We start from the raw sequence: 20,597 nt of genomic DNA, 5'->3' as shown, positions 1-20,597 counted from the left end.
AGCTTGCTCTATTATTTTGACAATTCATGGTGTATTCAATAGTAAGAAAAAGTGGGTGGGACATGCTGTATGAAGTAATGAAATTTTTGGATATGGCGTACATGTGGTAAGAATATACCCAGATCCTTGACATAACGTGGCCTCGACAATGCTCCCCGCATACACACTACTCGGACTCCCTCCAGTCACTATCTGGCAGAGTAGAGTAGAGGTAGCAAGATTATACACTAGCTGATCCGGAAGCTTCCTAGAGAGTTACCAATAGGTTCAGTCCGGTGTACTAAATAGCGGCCGGCCTGCGAACAAAGTTTTAGAGCTGTACCCTCGAAATGTAAGGAATATTGGATCTCGCCTCGACATTCATCATAACCTCAAAAATCATCAATCATACTGCTTGATGGAAGAGATAGGGAAGGGTTGGCCGGAACTTAGCTCTAGAGACTAAACATGGGTTCCACCACTTCAAGCCTCCAATAAGCAAAGTGGTGGTATTTCACCGGTTGATAAGAGTCATCTACCACCTAGTACTGCCTGGTAACATAGAGGGGCGGCGTTCCTCCATGTGGTGTGGGCGCCACACCTCGACCCCTGCTTACGTTGGTTCACACCTGGGTGATCACCCACCATGTACTTGTGCATGGAGGTTATACCCAGGATTACTAACAGTCCCACCATCGTGAAGGTGCAAGCAGAGGATTTGGCTGTCATAGACCGTCCGGACTTCACCGAAATTGGGTCCACTTTGACTTGAGTGTCACCCGAATATCAGTTCCATCAGCGTTTTAGACTCCCAGGTAGCAAAAACAGCTTGTCTGGCATATCTGAGAGAATGTCTGTGACAACCTCAAGGACCTAGCTCACAAGGATCTAACTCACTGTCAGAGTTTAATTTACCTCTGGCATTCCCCTCCCTGAATAACTACTCATGTGTAAATGTAGATGCAAAATACTCATTTAGTTTGTTAGCCACCTGAGCAGGATCATCAACGGTTGAACCATCAATATCCAGTGGACCAATCTGATTCATCCCTTTCCTTGTAGAGTTTACATAGGTAAAGAACTCTTTGCTGTTTTTCTTTGCATCCTCTGCCAAAGATTTCCCATAATCTGCCTTTGCCTGCCTAATCTCCTTTGTGACTTGGATACAGACCAGCTTATATCTATCATAGGCTTCCATGTCACCCATTAATTTATATGTATCACATGCATTTTTTTCTCTGTCATATGTCTCATTAGTTCATCTGACATCCATTTAGGCCTAAACCTTGAACAATATTTCTTAGTTGGTATGTAAAGCCTAGTAGCTTCCAAGATGAATTCTTTGAATGCCTTCCATTTTGAATTTGCTGTTGGTAACATCATCACTTGGTCACACTGTATAGAATTTAAATACTGTCTCAGACCACCGTAGTCGCCTTTACGAAAGCAAAAACCCTTCCCTTTACCCCTGATGGTAGTTATCTCTTTGAGTAAATTCCACTTCAGCACACTGTGATCACTGCCACCTAGTGGTTCCGTTATCTGCAGATTCTTAAGGTACGATGAATCACTACTGATAATCAGATCAAGAGTATTACTCCCTCTAGTTGCCTCCTAAACAGGCGCCTCCGTAGTCAGGTGGGAAGTAGCAGCAGTGCGTAGCACACGCTTCTTGATTAGACCGGGGTTCGAGCCCGTCACCACCCAATACGGAGGATGCGGAAAGGTCAGAGAATGACCTTTCTGCATATCCCGGAGCAATATGGCCTTAGTTGCTAATGCTCCTAAAAACCAAATAACAAACAAACAAACAGCCTCCTGAACATGCTGCTGTAGAAAACAATCATCCAACAAATCCACAAAAGCCTTGCTAGTGTGCAAGTGACCAACTCACAAATTCCAGTCAATACCTGGAAATTAAATCTTAGACTCTCTGATTTACTGGCCCACTGTATTTCCCTGTACAGTTTCTTATTATACTCATCAGAGTCATTTGGCCCATAACACACTCCTGCTCTCAATTTTGATCTCCCAGTGCTTATGTTACACCAAAATGACTCGACACTGCACTGTCCAGCGATGTCAACTGGCTGCATTTCCTTGGATTTTATGTGTTTCTTAACTAATAGCATAACCCCCTCCTCCCTTCCTATCCTGTCTATCCTTCCTGTATACATTGTACTCCCCAAATTCCAGTTCTGCATTCCTTATATCTGTGTGACACCACGTCTCTGATATACCAGCAATATCTGCCTTTGATGTTTTAATGACTAACACCTCAAATTCATCAAATTTATTTACCAAACTCCTAGCATTGATGTATATGCAAGTATACATGATCTCATCTATTATTAAAGTATTATTAAAGATCTACATCAGTTGGGGCTGAGATGCTACCTTCCTCAAATCATGTAGAACTTTTTAAGGTGTCCTGCCAGTCACAAAGTATGAATACTGTTGAAAGACAGTTACAAATTGCTCTTGCCAGAATAGAATCATGGACCTTACGTAATGGATGCCATCTTCCTGAGCAGAAATCCACCACTACTCACTTTTGAAAATTACGGTCACTGCATCCCAATCCTGAGCTAAAGATCAATAACATTTCAATTCCTCTTTTTCACATTGTCCGTGTTCTTGGCCTGGTACAGGATAGGAAACTGAACTTTCAAGCACATGTGGCATATCTTCGAACTATCTGTTTGAAAAAGTTGAATATTCTCCGGTGTGTGCCATCCATGTCATGGAGTGCTGATCGACATAACCTGATCCATCTTTATTGAGCTCTCATCAGATCCTGCTTAGACTATGGCTCTCCAGTGTATGATTCTGCGAGAAAAACTACTTTAGATCGATTGAATACGATCCAGCACAGTGTGCTGAGATTTTCTTTAGGGGCCTTCAGAAGTTCAGAGCCCAGTTTAGAGCCTTTATATCGAAGCTCATGAACCTCCTTTACATCTTCGGAGGAAAACATTACTTTTGATGTATGCCGCAAAAATTCGCAATCTTCCCTCCCACCCTAGTTGGAGATGTCTGTATAATACCGAATGAGGATCATTTTACAACAGTAAGCCAAAATGAAAACCGACCTGCTCCACTTAGACTTAAAGGACTGACTCAAGCATGGAATATAGAAATCAGCAATATATTTCAGGACATGACACCTCCAGATCCACCTTGGACAAATATTTCTGTAAATTATGATGACTATTTTCAACAGTGGGAGAAGAACACCTTGTCCTCCTCCAATATTGCACAATTACATGAAACTCAATCTTCTAACTCAGAGGCCTGTAAACAGATGGATTAAAAACTGAGATCCAAGTAGGCACTGCAGCAGTCTTCCTTTCATTCACCATTTCTGTTTCATTACCATTAGAATGCAGTATCTTTACTGCTGAGCTTTACACTATAAACTTAGCTCTTCATCAAACTACTGAACTTTTAATTACCCCTGCTTTAATATACACTGACTCACTCAGTGCTGTCACCACTATAACTAGTAGTAACAACTCCTCTCACCCTATAATAAAACAAATACATTCCAAGTTACTTGCATGTAATGAGTCGAACTAAACTGTGACATTCTGGTGGATCCCAGGACATTCTGGGATAGCCAGCAATGAAAGAGCAGATCTTGCAGCCAAACAACCAAAAACTACTATTTCTCAAACCTTTCAAATTCCATATACAGATTACAAACACATCATCCATTAAGCATGTTATAATAGCTGGTCACTAATCTGGAAAGGTTATTCCAGTTACCAGGAAACAAACTCTATCAAATAAACCAGAACCAATGAAAAAACAGGCATGATGAAATAATTTTAGGAAGGCTAAGAATTGGGCATATACTCACCTCACTCACCTGTATCTATTAATGAATGACAGCACTCCCCAATGCTCATTATGTCATGTACAACTGACTGTTCATCATTTATTAGTAGACTGTCCCCAGTTTCTAAATATCCGTTTAAACACCTTTAAATCATTTGCTAAATCACAGTCATCATTATCAATAATGCATATTCTCGGAGATGATACTAATAAAACAGAACTTTTTACCTTCCTAAACTGTATAGGAATATATCATAAAATTTAACACCTATTTCAATAAATTTAGTATTTTGTACTAACCATTTGAAAGACACAATATGGCCCTGGCAGCTAATGTGTCATAAAAATCACAACAACAACATTGATGAATAAACGAACAGTACTTCAAGTGCTAGCTGAAAAATTTTATAACTCTCAGATATCCTCAATAATACCAGCAAAAACCCTTGCACTACCTTTGTTTAAATGTATCCCAAGAGATTCCTTCTACCTACAATTGCAGGCCAAGCTGATAAAAATTTCTCCCCAAAAGCCTTGCAGAATCCTTCAAGTCTTGAGTTAATCCACAAGGCTTTCAACATATAATCCCTCCTGTTGTGCCTGGGCAGAATTAAAGAGACATAGACATTCTGGCCTAACTCGTGGCATTTCTTCAGCATGGTCCTATATTTGTCTAACAAAGCGTCAGATCGTGTGTGCTTTAATATCATTAGTCCCCACACGAATAATAATATTCTCTTTACCCCCCTTAAAATCTGACAATCTGTGACATCATTAATTGTTGCTACCGGAAGACATACCCTGGTTCTAGTCCACTTATCCTTATTACAAAAAATATTTCCCATTTCCCTGACAATTGAGTTTCCTAATAGAACTAAGCCCTTCTGAATCAGAGCAGTTTGCACTTGGTTATTTTTCTCTGGTGCCCGAATCAGGAGTGCATCACTTGGTGGGTTACTAGAGTCCCTGATGAGTTCCTAGTTACATTATTCTCGAGGGCAAGCACCCATTTGTTCAGTTATTCAAATTCTTTTAGCAATGCACCAAATTTTAACTTTAGATCGGTACACTCTGTACAGTGGTGACAAAGAAAAAAATTGCCAGGTGAGCTATGATTATCCACTAGGTCGACCTTGGAATACATGCCAGTTTCTGCAAATGATGAAATCATGATTCACCCAAAAAATCACCATCAGCTATTTCCGTATGAGTCATGATACCCTCTGACGGAGTGTTCGAGGTGGATCTTGTCACAACCATTGTTAAATTTACTAAATATCACAGAAAATAACTTTAAAAAAAATTATATTTATAACATAAAAATTAAATTTACAAACTATTGCAGAAGAAAAAAACATATCAAAATAAACTTTACAATATATTAAATAAATTATTTAAAACCAATTATCTAGGCTATCTAATCACTATGCTTTCCCTGCACTTTTAGACTATGAACACACGTTCACTCACTAAGAATGCAAACAGTAGAATTGACAATATATCACAATACACTGCATATATTGACCATTTGGTCGTCCTGGAGTATAAACAGAAAATTTATTAAATTTATATCTCTAGGAGAATTCCATACATCACCAATACAAAGTTTTTATGCAAAGACCCATGTTGCATTTCCAAAGAAAGTCATTATTACTAAGCTGTGTTGTCAAGATCAGATGTATACCCCATAACCCAGTATGGGAACGCTTTTATTACCCAAAATAGAAAAATATGTACAGAAATAACCTGACAATCAACTTAGAGCAGAGTTACTTCACTTCCAAATCTGGTAGCAAGAATACCCTTCCTTGACAAAATATGCAGTTTATCATCTCAATTTCCTCACCACAATCGAGTATACACATATGGCTCCAAATATGATATTAGAGTTGGAGTAGAAGCAGATTTTCCAATGCTTTATCTTTTCTATTACAACACATAGATTACTCTTTCAGCATAAGCTGTGTTCTACAACAAGAGTTTAACAGTAATAATTTCCCTCTTCTACAGTAGATCTGAATAAATTTCAAGAAACTTGCCAAAATAAACCAAATCATTCAATTCTGCTGGATTCCTGAACATGCAGAAATTATGGGGTAAATGAGGAGGCTGATCACTCAGAAAAGGAAACAAACTATGCTAATTGGGCCTTCCAACTCCCATGTGGTAATTACCGATACTTTATGCCGACGAGCTGCAAAAAGCAATGGCAATGAATATGGTTATATCAAACCTGCAGCAAACTATTCCAAATTAAGCAAGATCTTCAACTCTAGAAATCTGGTATATACTTCAGACAGGCACAAAGGGGGTAATCCTTGCCAAACTGCTTATTGGACACCTACTTGATTCACTCACATCTATTAAGAATGGAAGGTCCATATTACATTAACTGTAATGAACTTCTCTCTTCAGCTTATAATTCTTGACTGCCTGCTCATGTTTCACAGGCAGTCAAGAATTACAAGAGAATGACAGACAACATTTCTCTTATTATTTAGCTATCTTATTATACAGCTAACCTTTAGTGATAGATGCAATTTATATTTTTATTTTTCTAAATTGATACACTGTTATTATCAAATATAATGTGGAACAGCCAGAAGAATGGGCAGTGATATAAGCCAAAGCAGCCAATGCTAATTATAAAACAAAGTTAAGTAAATTCCATTTATATTCCTTCTCTCTTAATTTTGTGTTATGGGATAAAAGGATATTTTAGTATTTAAAAGTGATAAGGAAAGTGCATTTTAATTTAATTTTACCATGGTTAATAAAAAAGAAAGTTTCTTATTATTGATTTCCAAGCATTAGAGAGTTTTTTTTTTTTTTTTTTTTTTTTTTTTTTTTTTCAGCAATCCCAAAATAATTTACTTGGTTAAATGATTCTCTTCCTGTTTTCTTCTCCCTTTCAGTCTCAGACTAACCTAGACAATGCTGAACTATTTGTTAATTGCTTGGAAGCTATGGTGGAAACTTGCTTACCTGTTGATGATGGAGAATTACATGAACTGACTCAGTATCCAAGCACCCTGAGTGTCTCATCCACAATGAATTTATCATCTTCCATGTCAAGCCTTACTCTGGGTTCTCCAACAGAGAAAGAGGCTGCTGGTGATTACTGTAGCATTGCCACTGATAGTTCTTCAAGAATTAGACATGGATCAGCGAGTCAACTTAGTAGACAACGTAGTTTCAAATGCAAGGGATCCAAAAATGGCAAAATAGGGCATTGAACTAAAACCAGGTGTACTACTCCAAGCGTCACAAGAAGGTTACTTACTGGGTACATTGTGCAATTCCCATTCATCATCAATCCCATGCTCATATGAGCTCTGGGTGAATACGCAGAATGAGGTGTCATTGCTCCTATTGAGCAGTCTTCTTTTTCTTTTGTACAGTAATGTTGTTGTCAATCTGTTATTTTATGTAAGATGTAATATTTTGTAATGTAAAATGATTTTACTTATTGAGATGTAAATTTCCTTACCTATATGAGCAGTATGAATGATGTCAAAACAGAAATTGGTATTAGCTGAAGATACAGAAGAATTTAAACCTTCATGTGTGATATGCTACATTCTCTTTTTATGCATCTGTAAATTTTCTTCATTTATGAAAACAATTTTATTAGTCATTTCTTATGCACAAAGGTTACTTGTAATATTATAGGGTTTTAATTTCAAAACTGTGGCTTCCAAACTCTGTATAGTTTGCTTTCTAAGAAATTATTTCTCTACGTTTACCTACTTATTTTGGTTTGTATTTTATTTGTAAATATTTTTGGAAGCCACATGACCAAATATTTCTCAGGCAGGAATCATGCAGAATATGGGATCACATTCAGAAGTACATACCATGCCCTATATCTGCATTGTCTTCAGTGTACCTTGTATGTAATATTCACCTATAATCTGACTTCTGTGACTAGCTCCTCCAACATCTGAGCTGTTGTTGTTGTTGTACCTTCCCTGTACAGTTGTAAAGATAAAAATTGCTACTTTCATTTACCACGGTGCTGTGCATGATGAGATGTGCTTTATTTTTGTAAACATGTGCCATGAAACAGTGTTTAGTGTTTGAAAACAGAAACAGAAGTACTCATTAAAAACAGGACTTTAGAAAAGATGTTGATAATCTACATATTCATTTCATAACCCATTGTTGTTCATTTCCTGTTGTTGTAAATAGTTTTATGATCAAAGCCACATGTTTTACTTGCATTTAGCATCCTTTTGTTGTTATCATATCATTCCCACAGAAATAAATTAGATCATGTTGAATGCCAGGAATTAGTAATGCCTCTGTAGTTCTTCCTTCCACAAAAACTCTCCAGCGAATATGCATTGCCTCTGTGAACTGCCATTTGTTTTTGGAATGCATGTAAATAGCATCTTATGTCTATTGATGATTTTTGTAATAAAAAGGAAAAGAAATTTGTATTATTTTTATTGAAATCTGTTGAGATAAATTAAATTTGTGGTATGTATGAAATGCACAGTTAAATTTCTGTAATCGATATTAATTAATTTGGAAACCTCCATTCTTTCAGGGCAAAGTAAAAGGTATAACTTGAACCACAAGAAGTAATATGGGAAAAAACACTGTAACAAAAAAAAGATTTAATTGGAGATAACGACTCCAAGGAACTTACAAGAAAACAATAAATCAAAAAAATTTATGTATAGAACATAGAAGTACATATCAAAAATAAAAAATTTGTGTGCTTATAATTAGAAATCCAAGCTTCCCTTAAGTTCTTGTATTTATAATATATAAGTATTATAAATGTTAGAAGTATATATTAGACATGAATTTAAGTGTAATATTCTATTTTGCTAAATTAGATTTTTTTATTTACTATTTTTCTTTGTGTTGAACTACTTGGAGCATTTATCTCCCATTAAATATTCTTTCTTGTTACAAATAATGTTTTATTCCATATCACTACATCCTATGTACACTATGCCCTTCAATACCTATATTAGGAACCAAAAGAAGATTGTCAAATCCTTTGTCATTTGCAAATCAAAGAACCTTTAATTATGTAAGGTATTTCAACTGTTCATATTTATAGACCATCTCTACATAGAACTTCTTGATTGTGAACAGAAACTTCAAGGGTTAGAGACTTCAGAGACAGTAGTTCATTAGAGCAGTGTTTCTCAACCTGTGTGCTGCAGAAAATGCAAATTTAAAAAATAATAATAAATCCAAGTTTTATAATAAAAATTTTTAAAAATTCGTTTATTTACACTGCGCCAGTCCGAACACTTTTCACAGTTAGAATTTTATTGCCATTTTCCACTTCCTACTTGTGTGAAACAGTTTTCCACTTTAAACGAAATTAAACAAATAAAGAGAGAGAGAGACTAAAGTCGGTAGAAGAGGAGCTAAGAGTGAACATATCCACAATAAATCCTCGTATCATAAAAGTGTGTGCCTCCTATCAAATCCAACCATCTCACTGATTAAAATGTTATAATTGTATTTTTGTTTGTTTTTCTTTAATTATGTTAATTTTGTTACATATTTTCTTTTAAATTTCATGTAATTCATTTATATTCAAAAAAGAGATATTAAAAGTATTTAAAACAAATAATAAGTGTAAAGGGTATTATTAAATATGCTGAACAGAAATTACTTCCCATTTGTGAATGTATGAGTATAGTAGTAGTGTTTGTAGTGTGCCGCAAAATTTTAGCATCTTTAAAAGTATGTCGCAGCAATGAAAAGATTGAGAAACACTGCATTAGAGGAACACAGATCAACAAAAAAGATATTGATGATGAATAGTACACTAATTAGCCCCAATAAAACTAATTTTTAATATTTTGTCTATATTAACAAATCTCAAGATGCAGAACGATCAAAGGTATACTGTTGTCACTTTTAACTGTGGTTTTTATTAAGGTGCATTGACAGAAAATAACATTATATAATTTTATGCTTAAAAATAATGTAAATTCTCTTTGGTCCAACAAAACAAGTTCTTGATTCCCTTATTTACAGAATCTAGCAATTTTATAAATAGCTGTTATCATTATGCAATATTAAAAATAAAATAAGCTTAGATAAAATTTTTCATGCCAGGAAAGTGTTTTCTGCATTGTTACAGAATTGCAAATTAAGATCTGTATGATTAATTAAATCTAATGAAGTGCTTCTTTTGACTGTTATCAGGTATTCAGTGATCAGACTTCCCATGTGCCTATTTTCACCAGCCAATTTAATATAGACATTAGCCAAAAAGTCAAACTTAGTCAAAGTTTTTTCACATTTCATGTATTTACTTAAATTACAAATTGTTCTTTTACTATTTATTTCCTTATAATTATTTGTATCTTCTTATAATTTTCAAAAATTATTGTCCTTTATTACTGCAAACAAATACAAATATAGTATCTTTATTATAGAATAACAAAGTAACTGCCTTTTTTAATCAAAGATTTCCTCCTTTCAGAATGTACAGTTGCTTTAATCTGAAGTTTATGTTATGTGAAGCATATTTAGAGTACAGAAAAATAATTTCAACAAAAGAAACTTTTTTTTTTTGTAATCTATGTATTATTAAGCTCAGTTTTCCTTGACTTTTTGCATCTGTATTTGAATGTCAAAAATTCCTATATCTTTAGTGAAAAGAATATTCCATATATTCTATATTTTTAAAATATAGAATTTTAAGTTTATAGAATATTCTATAATTTTAAAGAATATTCCATATTAATTATTTAGTTATCTGTGGCCTAGTTCCTACATGACATGAAAATCACAATTTTGCCATATGGATTTCAAATGGCAGTACCTTTAATCTCAAGTCGTATCCAGATGTCACTAAGAATAATTTTTATTTTATTTCTACCAATGTGGAAAACCCTTTTTCATATAACTAGGTGGTGCTGAAGGCATTGATAATTGTATAGTTATTATTATTATTATTATTGCTCTTATATTATTTCTTCCTGATTGGGAGAAATAATATAACCTCGAGATGGATATTGCTACCAAATACACAGGGTGGTGGTTGTTATGTCTGGTGTTACTATTGGTCAAGAAACATTATTATTATTATTAGCCATATGGTGCAAGGAAGCCTGAGGCTTTTATTGTGCCAGCAAAAAAAAAATTTCTGAGTTACCCTGAGAGAGAGAAAACAAGTCAGAAGTAGAAGGGAATCACCAAGAAAGAGAAGGATGATGATATCCAGCTCAGGACCCTGGGTGGGCCAAGCCCATACTCACCAGATGGGAGCCCTGGGGGTTTTTTTTAAATATACCTGGAAACTACATCCAAAAATATATCAACACCCAACTTTCACATGATATATGCTGTTCTAGTCAAAATAAAGGAAAGTTCAAAATTCAATTTGATACATAATGCATCATATGCTTGGTTTAATGATCTGTACATTGTGGGTAATTCATAATAATATATTCTGAGTTGGTTTTGTATTAGCAACACCTACTTAATGGCCTCATGGGGTCAGCTTCTTCCCATAATACAGCTTGTACACATCTTGGCATGAACTCCACAGTGTTGAAGGTGTCAGAGGAGGACAGAGGGGGCATTTTAATTCCCCCAACCATATATATAAATGTTCCTAGGTCCATCTAAAAAAAAAAAAAAAAAAAAAAAAAACACTCCAAAACCTGGTCGTTGTGTCCCCCTTACAATGATACCTGGATACGATAGTGGAGAGGGTCCTGTGGTAGAGCCACCCACACATTGCACGATGTGTCCGGTAATCCCCATACAATCAGGTGGATCGCTCACATGATATATGCTGTTGTATATCACGATATGTGTGATATAAAAAATCAAATGTCCTTTTCCAGTAGGTCCCAATCATGCTAAGTTGCTGAGATCAGGGTGGGTTGGGCAGCCATGGGAAGGACAGAAAATTCATTTTCATGTTCCTGAAACCTGTTGGGAACCTGCAGGGCCTTGTGGCACTTCACATTGTCTTATTGATAGATGCCAGAGTTGCTGGATACATTTTCATTATGAAGAAGTGTACTTGGTCAGCAACAATAGAAAAGTAAGCATTCCCTTCAGGCCACTGATTAGTGGTGATCAGAGGACCCAGGGCATGCCACTAAAACAGTCCCCAAACCATAACACCACCATCTCCAGCCGGCCAAACACCAAAAGTGCGTTCAGGTGCCATGGCTTCTTTGTGCATTTCTCCAAATGCAAATATGCCCATCAACATATAACAGAGATAGAAATGGGATTCTTCAGACCAGGCAACAGATTTCCAAATGTCACTGGTTCACTGTTGGTGCTGACATGGCTATGCAAAGTGCAGTTTCTTGTGTCTTGCAGTGAGCGTGGGTATCCATGATAGCTCAACTGCCATAGCCTATACAAGTTTATGTCCTGCACATAGACCATGTAGTTATTGGTCTTGCTATTTCTATGTTGTACTGGGTGGTTGCAACAATTATTATAATGGTTTTAGGTTTTACAATGGCTTGTTACTGTCGTGTAAAATTTAAACATTGAATTGAATCATAAGCTTTCATATTTTGCATTTTTATTTGTAAAGAAACTTTGCTAATGTACATGATCTTGGTCATGTACTTGTAAAAAATTATAACTGAAGATCTCGAAAAGGGAAAGGTTAGGAAATTTATTTCAGTTTACAATGACTTTATAACTTGATAATTATTGCAATTTTTTATATAGGAGGATAATTTTCAGATTAATAGTTTTATTTATTTACAAATAAATAAAACCACTAACTGCAAATTAAGACTAATAAAACAATTTAACTACTGAGTGAATAAGTGCTGTGATATGTACATAATGCCAAGCAGCAGTGATTTAATTAATGTTTAATTAATAAATTAAACAATGTACTAAGTGGTATTAGACAGGGCATAATTATGACTAGAGATATGAAGCATGTAAATGCAAACATAAAATGCATTGCTGCAATCCGGCTGCAGTTGTGCCTGGGCTGACAGATCCCTCAAGAAAATATCTATTGTGCATTAATTTCTCATTTGAGATTAGTGGCTATAAATTGTCTACCTTCCTAATTATGCATGCAGTGTTGCTTGAGTAGTTTTGAAAGCAACATATTTGTTTTTTCTTCATTACTCATGAAAAGAGTTAGATCATGCACCTCCTTTAAGTTACTATTTTAGTTTTCAGCTTTATGTAAACAAAAACAGGTCTTTCTCAAAAAATGATTCATTATGTTATAGTGGGAAATACTGTTTATATTTAAATTATTATATAATATGGTTTCTTATTAGCATTAGCATTAGTAAAGGCATATGATGCAAGAACGCAAGCTTATTCAGCATCAGCCAAAAAAAAAAAAAAAACACAACCACTACTCCCATTTCACCCCTCCGTTCATTCGAAATACCTGTCCAGCTGAGCCTTAAATTTTTTTAGGCTATCAACTTCAACAACAAGTGATGGAAGTCTATTCCACAAACCAACTGCCCGCTGGCTAAAGACAAATTTCCGCACATCTATCCGACATCCATCCTTCCTCAATTTGAATTTATGCCCTCTCAGGTGATTATTCTGAGCAAGAGGAAGACTCCCATCGGCATTGAGCATGCTCAAGCCATTCAAAGCCTTATACACCTCTATCAGATCACCTCGCTGATGCCTAGTCTCCAGACTCTGTAATTTGCAAAACTTAAGCCTTTCTTCGTAAGAGCAACCCTTTGTTCCATTCACTAATCTTGTTGCCCTTCTCTGTACTCGTTCCAGCAGCTCTACATCCTTCTTGAAATGAGGCCTCCAGACCTGTATACAGTACTCAAGGTGTTGCCTGATCAATGCCTTATACAAGGGAATAATCACATCCCTGTCCCTACTAGAAAAATTCCTGTATATCATTGACAATACTCCATGAGCTACTCTTGCAGCCCGTCTGCACTGCTCAGAGAACTTCATATCTGCCTGCACAATTACCCCCAGGTCCTTTTCATTCTCTACCACTGTCAGCGTAGTACCACAGAGTTGATACGTTGATCTGGGGTTACTGTTTCCCATATGTAGTACTTTACATTTGTCAATGTTAAACTTCATTTGCCCCCTCTCAGCCCATCTGCTGCTGCAACAGGATCCTTTCCAGATCCTGTTGCAGCAGCATAGCATCAGTAGTGTCCTTAACAACCCTGCCAACCTTTATATCATCTGCAACTTGGACATTAAGCTTGATATACCATCATCAGTATCATTTATAAATACAGAAAACAACAATGGACCCAACACTGAACCCTGAGGAACTCCACTAATAACATTAGTCCATGTTGAGCAGTGTCCATTGATTACCACTCTCTGTCTTCTGCCTCTCAACCATCCCTTTATCCATAGCATAAATTTGCCTCCAATGCCACACTGCTCCAATTTGTGCAGCAGTCTTCCATGCGCAACAGTATCAAAAGCCTTTCTAAGATCCAAATATATAATATCAAAGTTATTCCCTGCATCCAGTTCTTTTGTGACTACATTATAGTATCCAATCAAATTGGTCAGACAAGACCTGCCCTTAACAAAACCATGCTGTGTCTGAGCTATAACTGAATTCTTGTCCAGATGATCCTGCCTGCAGTACTTCTTTAACTAGTGCCTCCATTAATTTTCCTGGAACCGAAGTTAAACTAACAGGTCTATAATTACTTGTGTCAGCCTTTGATCCTCCTTTGTGAATTGGGGTTACATTTGCACATCTCCAGTCTATGGGTACCTCCCCTGAGTCCAAAGAAGCTCTCATAATTATGGCTAGGGGTTTGCTTACTTCCTTTGCTGCCTTCTTTATTATAACTGGATAGATCCCATCCACCCTGGGTGCCTTTTTTATGTTTATCCTCAACAATTTCTCCTCCACTTTCCTCTCAGTTATTAGAAAATCATCTAGCTCACTGCCAATGTTTTCTTCACCTACGACATTCCCCTTCCTGAATAACTCCTCATGTGTGAATGTAGATGCAAAATACTCGTTTAGATTGTTAGCCACCTGAGCAGGATCCTCAACTATTGAACCATCAACATCCAGTGGACCAATCTGATTCATCCCTTTCCTTCTTGAGTTTAAATAGGTAAAGAACTCTTTTCTGTTTTTCTTTGCATCCTTTGCCAAGGATTTCTCATAATCTGCCTTTGCCTGCCTAATCTCCTTTGTGATTTGGTTACAGACCAACTTATATCTATCATAGGCTTCCATGTCACCCATTAATTTGCATGTATCCCATGCATTTTTCTTCTCTGCCATATGTCTCATTAGTTCATCTGACAACCATTTAGGCCTGAACCTTGAACAATATTTCTTGGTTGGTATGTAAAGCCTGGTAGCTTCCAAGATTAGTTCCTTGAATGCTCCGCATTTTGAATTTGCTGTTGGTAACATCATCAGTTGGTCCCACTGTATAGAATTTAAATACTGTCTGAGACCATCATAGTCGCCTTTACGAAAGCAAAAACCCTTCCCTTTACCTCTGATGGTAGTTACCTCCTTGAGTAAATCCCACTTCAGCACACTGTGATCACTGCCACCTAGTGGTTCCTTTATCTGCAGATTCTTAATGCATGAAGAATCACTAATGATAATCAGATCAAGAGTATTACTCCCTCTAGTTGCCTCACGAACATGCTGGTGTAGAAAACAATCATCCAATAAATCCACAAAAGCCTTGCTAGTGTGTGAATGACCAACCCACAAATTCCAGTCAATATCTGGGAAATTAAAATCCCCCATTATAAGACTCTCTGATTTACTGGCCCATTCTATTTCCCTGTACAGTATCTTATTATACTCATCAGAGTCATTAGGCCTATAGCACACTCCTACTCTCAATTTTGATTTACCTATGCTTATGTCACCCCAAACTGACTCGACACTGTCCTGTCCATCGATGTCGACTGGCTTCACTTCCTTGGATTTTATGTGTTTTTTTAACTAATAGCATAACCCCTCCTCCCTTCCTATCCTGTCTATCCTTTCTGTAGACGTACTCCCCAAATTCCAGTTCTGCATTCCTTATATCTGTGTGACACCATGTCTCTGATATCCCAACAATATCTGCCTTTGATGTTTTGAGCAATACCTCAAATTCATCAAATTTATTTACTAAACTCCTAGCATTGGTGTACACGCAAGTATACATGCACCTGTTTCTATTCTTAGCTACCCTAACACAACTCATGTGTTTACTTGTACCGCAATGACTTCCAGCAGTCTCTGAAATGTCCTGCATCTTGTTTTTCAGGCTTCTGCTCATTCCAATAGAAGCAGTGCAAGAATCACTTCCACCTCTGCCAGTGGCTACTGTTAATCTATTAGTCTTTGTCTCCCCCCAAGCTAGCAGTTTTCCGACCCACCTAACACTGCCTCGATAGCATCAGCAAATATTCTTGCACCCTTTCTATTTAAGTGTATCCCATCCCTGTAGAAGCAGTCTTTCCTGTTAACAAGTACAGACCAGGCTGAAAAAAATTCTACCCCTTGAGCCTTGCACAATCCTTCCAGGGCCGAATTGATCGACAAGGCTCTCATCATATACTCCCTCCTATCGTGTCTGGGCAGAATTGCAGACACTTTCAAATTCAACCCTACTTCACGGCTTTTTTTCAACAGTTGACCTGTACTTGTTAAGTAATTCCGCTGGTCTCCTACTCTTAATATCATTAGTGCCAACGTGTACAACTATATCACCTTTTGTGCTCTTAAAAGATGATATCCGCTCTACAACATCATCAATCTTTGCCCCTGACAGACATACCCTGGTCCTGTTCCACCTATCCTTTTTACAAAGCATGTTCCCCGTTTCCCTGACAATAGAGTCACCAACAACTACTATTATTAGTAGTTGTTGGTGACTTATCTATTATTATTATTATTTATTTAACAAAAACACATGAATGACTTTCACAGTTCGAGTACATATTGGAGAATGGTAAGAAATAATAAAATAAATAGCAATAATGCAACAAATTTGATATAAAATATAGATAATAATACATTTATGTAATTTCTGTGGGAAACTATGGAATTCATATTCTTAAGGTGATATTGACTGAAGAAATTATTGATTTTGAAAAGAAAAAAAAAACAAAAGAGGCATATCTTACTAATAAAATAATAGTTACTGTTTGCAGTTTTATTAGAAATATGCCTGTTTTTTTTTAACCCAAAAATGTACAGGACAGAAATGCTTAACCATTATTGTAAATGGTTGAGAAAATTTCATGACTAATGGCCATTCTAAAAAAAAGATTTTATTACTTATTTAATATCATAATTAATTTTTTTAGATTTTTAAGAGAATATATAGCGGCTTTACAGTGTCTGAGCTTGAGCTCACAAGTTATTTCATGATAACATACTCTAATTACTGCCTTCATCAACTGCATTTCATATGAGGGCTTTTTCATTATCCCTTTTTTATTTTTTTAACTGCATCCACAGATATTCTGTAGGCTGCCAAAATAATGTTTCAACATGCTTGGATGAAAAGCTCTAAGACTCTTTGCTTGGTGATATGAAGCAGAGTCATCTTGAAAAATGAATTCTCCCTTGTTGAATAGTTGTCTCAATGAGAGTATCATTTGATAAGAAAAAATGTCTTTGTATATTCTAGCATTCACAGTGCTGTCAAAGATCTTTAATCTTCTCACACCATAGATTGAAAAACATCCCCAGATCATTACATTACATAACATCACATCATATGATGATGGTCTGGTCTTGATCATTACAGCATTGATCATACATAAAACATATAGCAATTCACTGCAACATCCTACACTACTTACTGCCATTCAAATTAATTTTTGTTTCATCACCAAAAAAATGTTTTGCTGCTCTTTTGCAGACCATTGGTAGTGCTGTTTAACTTAATGTGTACTTACTGCCACATGATGAACATCGACTTCTCCTGCTTTTAATTGGTTGGAATGATTTCAGACCTGTGAATTTCCTTCAGTCTTCTTATACAGTAGTTTTACCAGTTGTTTCTGGTAGAACTACTGTATAAGAAGTAGTTCCAGTTATTTCTTTTCACTCTATGGAGAACAAAATTGAGAACAAGCAGCAACTCTGCCTTCATTGTAGATATAGTGAAGGTGATGCAGGTGACATGCATTTTCTTCCATATTTGCTTTCTCTTCCACTATAAGCTTCTCCCAGTTATGCTGTTTTCCTTAATTGCTACCCAACTATTGCTTTATGTACACCAACAATTTCAGCATAGCCTCCTTCTTGGGAGTAATGTCAACGTTAAAAAAAAATCTTTACTGCTTTCAAACAGCTAGCTTATATTTACAACAGCATAATTAGGATTGCTTTTGGAAACAGAACTGCCCCTATGATGACTCAGAACATATGTACAGAAAATTAATTTATGGAATGTAACTGATGCCCAGTAACTGTCCCTAATCATCTGTGAGTGATCTTAAGGTTTAAGACAAATTCCAACTTGGAGCCATAGCCTATACATCCTGCAGTGTCTTATGATTTATAATTATATACTTTATCTTTTAAGTTTCCCAGTGCAAAAAAAAGACTAGGGCAGCAAAGTCTGGTATCCTTGAAGGGTATTCAAATGCATTTTCCCTGTGACTTATCCATTGCTTGAGAAATTCCTCTGTCTATCCAGAGTTAGTGTGAAAATGGGATGGTGCACCATCATGTTGAAAGTATGCCAGTGTATCCAGAAACATGTTTTTTTATTTGAAAACTGCATTGTTCATTAACAATTTATCCTACACTTTCCATTTTTTGAGCCAAAGATGGATGGAATAGGTGAATTTCTATTAATTTGTTGCCTAGTAAAAATGTCAATAAATCAAAAAAAAGTCCAATTTTCCCACAAGAGGAGACTCCCCCCCACAAACACATTGATCCCTATCAGAATGACATTCTGTTCGGTCAGGTGAGTATTGTTACATTTCCATAAGCACTAAACTTCTTTAGCATTTTTACACTTTCAATACCATTTCAAAATCTTCTTCCCTTCAAATGTAGTTGGTTATTCTCCATACTCACTGGGTCACTAGGTAATCTGCAATGTAATTAAAACTTACTAAAAACCTATTGTTTATTTTATCTTTAACAACTTTTTTTTCAAATTAGTCATTCTGACTGTGAAATATGCATATTTAAAGTGTTTATACATAATTGTGATTCACACATACATCTAATATATATTCTAAGCAGAAATATAAATACATGTATATGTGTAATTCAGAATTTTGTGTGCTAATAATTATATAAACTTAAAAATGGAAGAAACTTCTAGTTTTGTGTTTATATTTTATGTTTATAATGGTGTTTTTTTTTTTTTCTTCAGCTGAATTAATAAGTTGAGTTTCATTGACAATAAGAGTCTAATTCAAATTTATGATTTAAAAAAATTTTTAAATTGTGTCTAATAAGTACTGCATTCCATTAGTATATACCAAACAGAATTTCTAAAAATTTGGAAAAGGATAGAAAGTTCAATTACATCTACAGACTGGAGAAACTAAGGTATTTTATCCATTAGATTCAGTTCCTTCTCCCCTTGTACTTGCAGTTCACAGTCAATATACTTACATCTCATGGCAATAGTTGCTTTGTAATTAATCATAAAAATAGGAAAAGCAATGCTCACCTTCAACAGTGAACACACAACTCTCTGCCCAAAGAGATGCACCTTCATACCCACCAAAGCATGAGTGCCACTTTCATATAATAATAGAGAACATCAGTGCTTATGAATTCCAAATGTGAATGTGAGTTCCCTACCTTTATTTAATTCTTTTTTTTTTTTTTTTTATTTATTATGAAAGCAGCACTCATAGTTTGGTGTGTGTGAGGGTACATCTCCTTGTGTTGGAATCAGGTGTTTTCACTATTGGAGGGCAAGCATTGCTTTTCTTATTTTTATGAATTTATTTTGAATATTGGAGTAGCTTGGTACTCTGGTGTCAGAACAGCACCTTCTCAAGTATGACTGTAATTGTATTATTTGCCACATTTGTTTCATGGTGGATTAATGTTTCTTTTTCCATATAAATCTTAGGACATTAAAACATTTGTCTTTATAGTAAAGTGTACTCTGTATATAAAATAGAGCTATAGATGCATTAGATATAGAAATCAAAGGATTAAAGAATGCCAGACAGCAGGGTAGTGACTTAAGAAAATTCTAAAATGCAGGAACTGCTTTTTAGAATTGGAGGCAGTCATGAGAGTCTTTTAGAGCCAATAGTATTCACAAAATTCATTCCCAGTTCCAATCTTTGGTTTCTTTTATAAACACCATCTTTCCAGACCATAATGTGCACTTCTTTTCCTGAAAATATACTAGTTGCTTACTAGTGTTTTTATCTCTAACCATGGCTAGAAAAAGTGTGTTAAAAACATCCAGATAGCCTTCTGAAAAAGCTAGCTCTTTTAGTGTGTAACCATTTCAGAATGTACATAACAGACAGCCACAATTAGCACTTCAGCTACTGAACATATTAACATGCCCTTTAAGGTATTCATGCATGAGGAATGGACCAAATGGTTGGACACACCACTTCAATGAACCAACCAACAATTTCACAGGTGTGAATGGGTGAAAAATTCATGGATATTAACAAAACATAGCACAGTTTCCAAGTCTTTGATGAAATATGGAACCAGCAATGCCCTTGATGTCAATAGAGATGATGTATTCTTGTCAATAGAGATGTCAATAGAGATGATGTATCCTTGATGTCAATAGAGATGATGAATAAAGTTCAGACCAAAATATCAGTAAAGCCAGAAAATGCCATTTTAA

General features: G+C 35.7%; 1 protein-coding gene across 1 annotated transcript in view; it reads left to right on the top strand.

Annotated features, from left to right (window-relative positions):
* Positions 1–7,081, top strand: part of Nf1 (neurofibromin 1) — a 1,111,953-nt gene extending 1,104,872 nt beyond the window's left edge. The window contains exon 58 of the mRNA XM_090369763.1: positions 6,735–7,081. Within this exon, the coding sequence (XP_090225889.1) occupies positions 6,735–7,055 (321 nt within the window). The 3' untranslated portion in view covers positions 7,056–7,081. The remainder of the gene's footprint in view (positions 1–6,734) is intronic.
* The last annotated feature ends 13,516 nt before the right edge of the window (positions 7,082–20,597 follow it).

This window comes from Mastigoproctus giganteus, chromosome 3, assembly GCF_048544385.1.
Source record: "Mastigoproctus giganteus isolate SK-2022 chromosome 3, ASM4854438v1, whole genome shotgun sequence".
Lineage (NCBI taxonomy): Eukaryota > Metazoa > Arthropoda > Arachnida > Uropygi > Thelyphonidae > Mastigoproctus > Mastigoproctus giganteus.
Note: the sequence above shows the minus strand (reverse complement) of the source record. Positions and strands in the feature narration are given on the sequence as shown.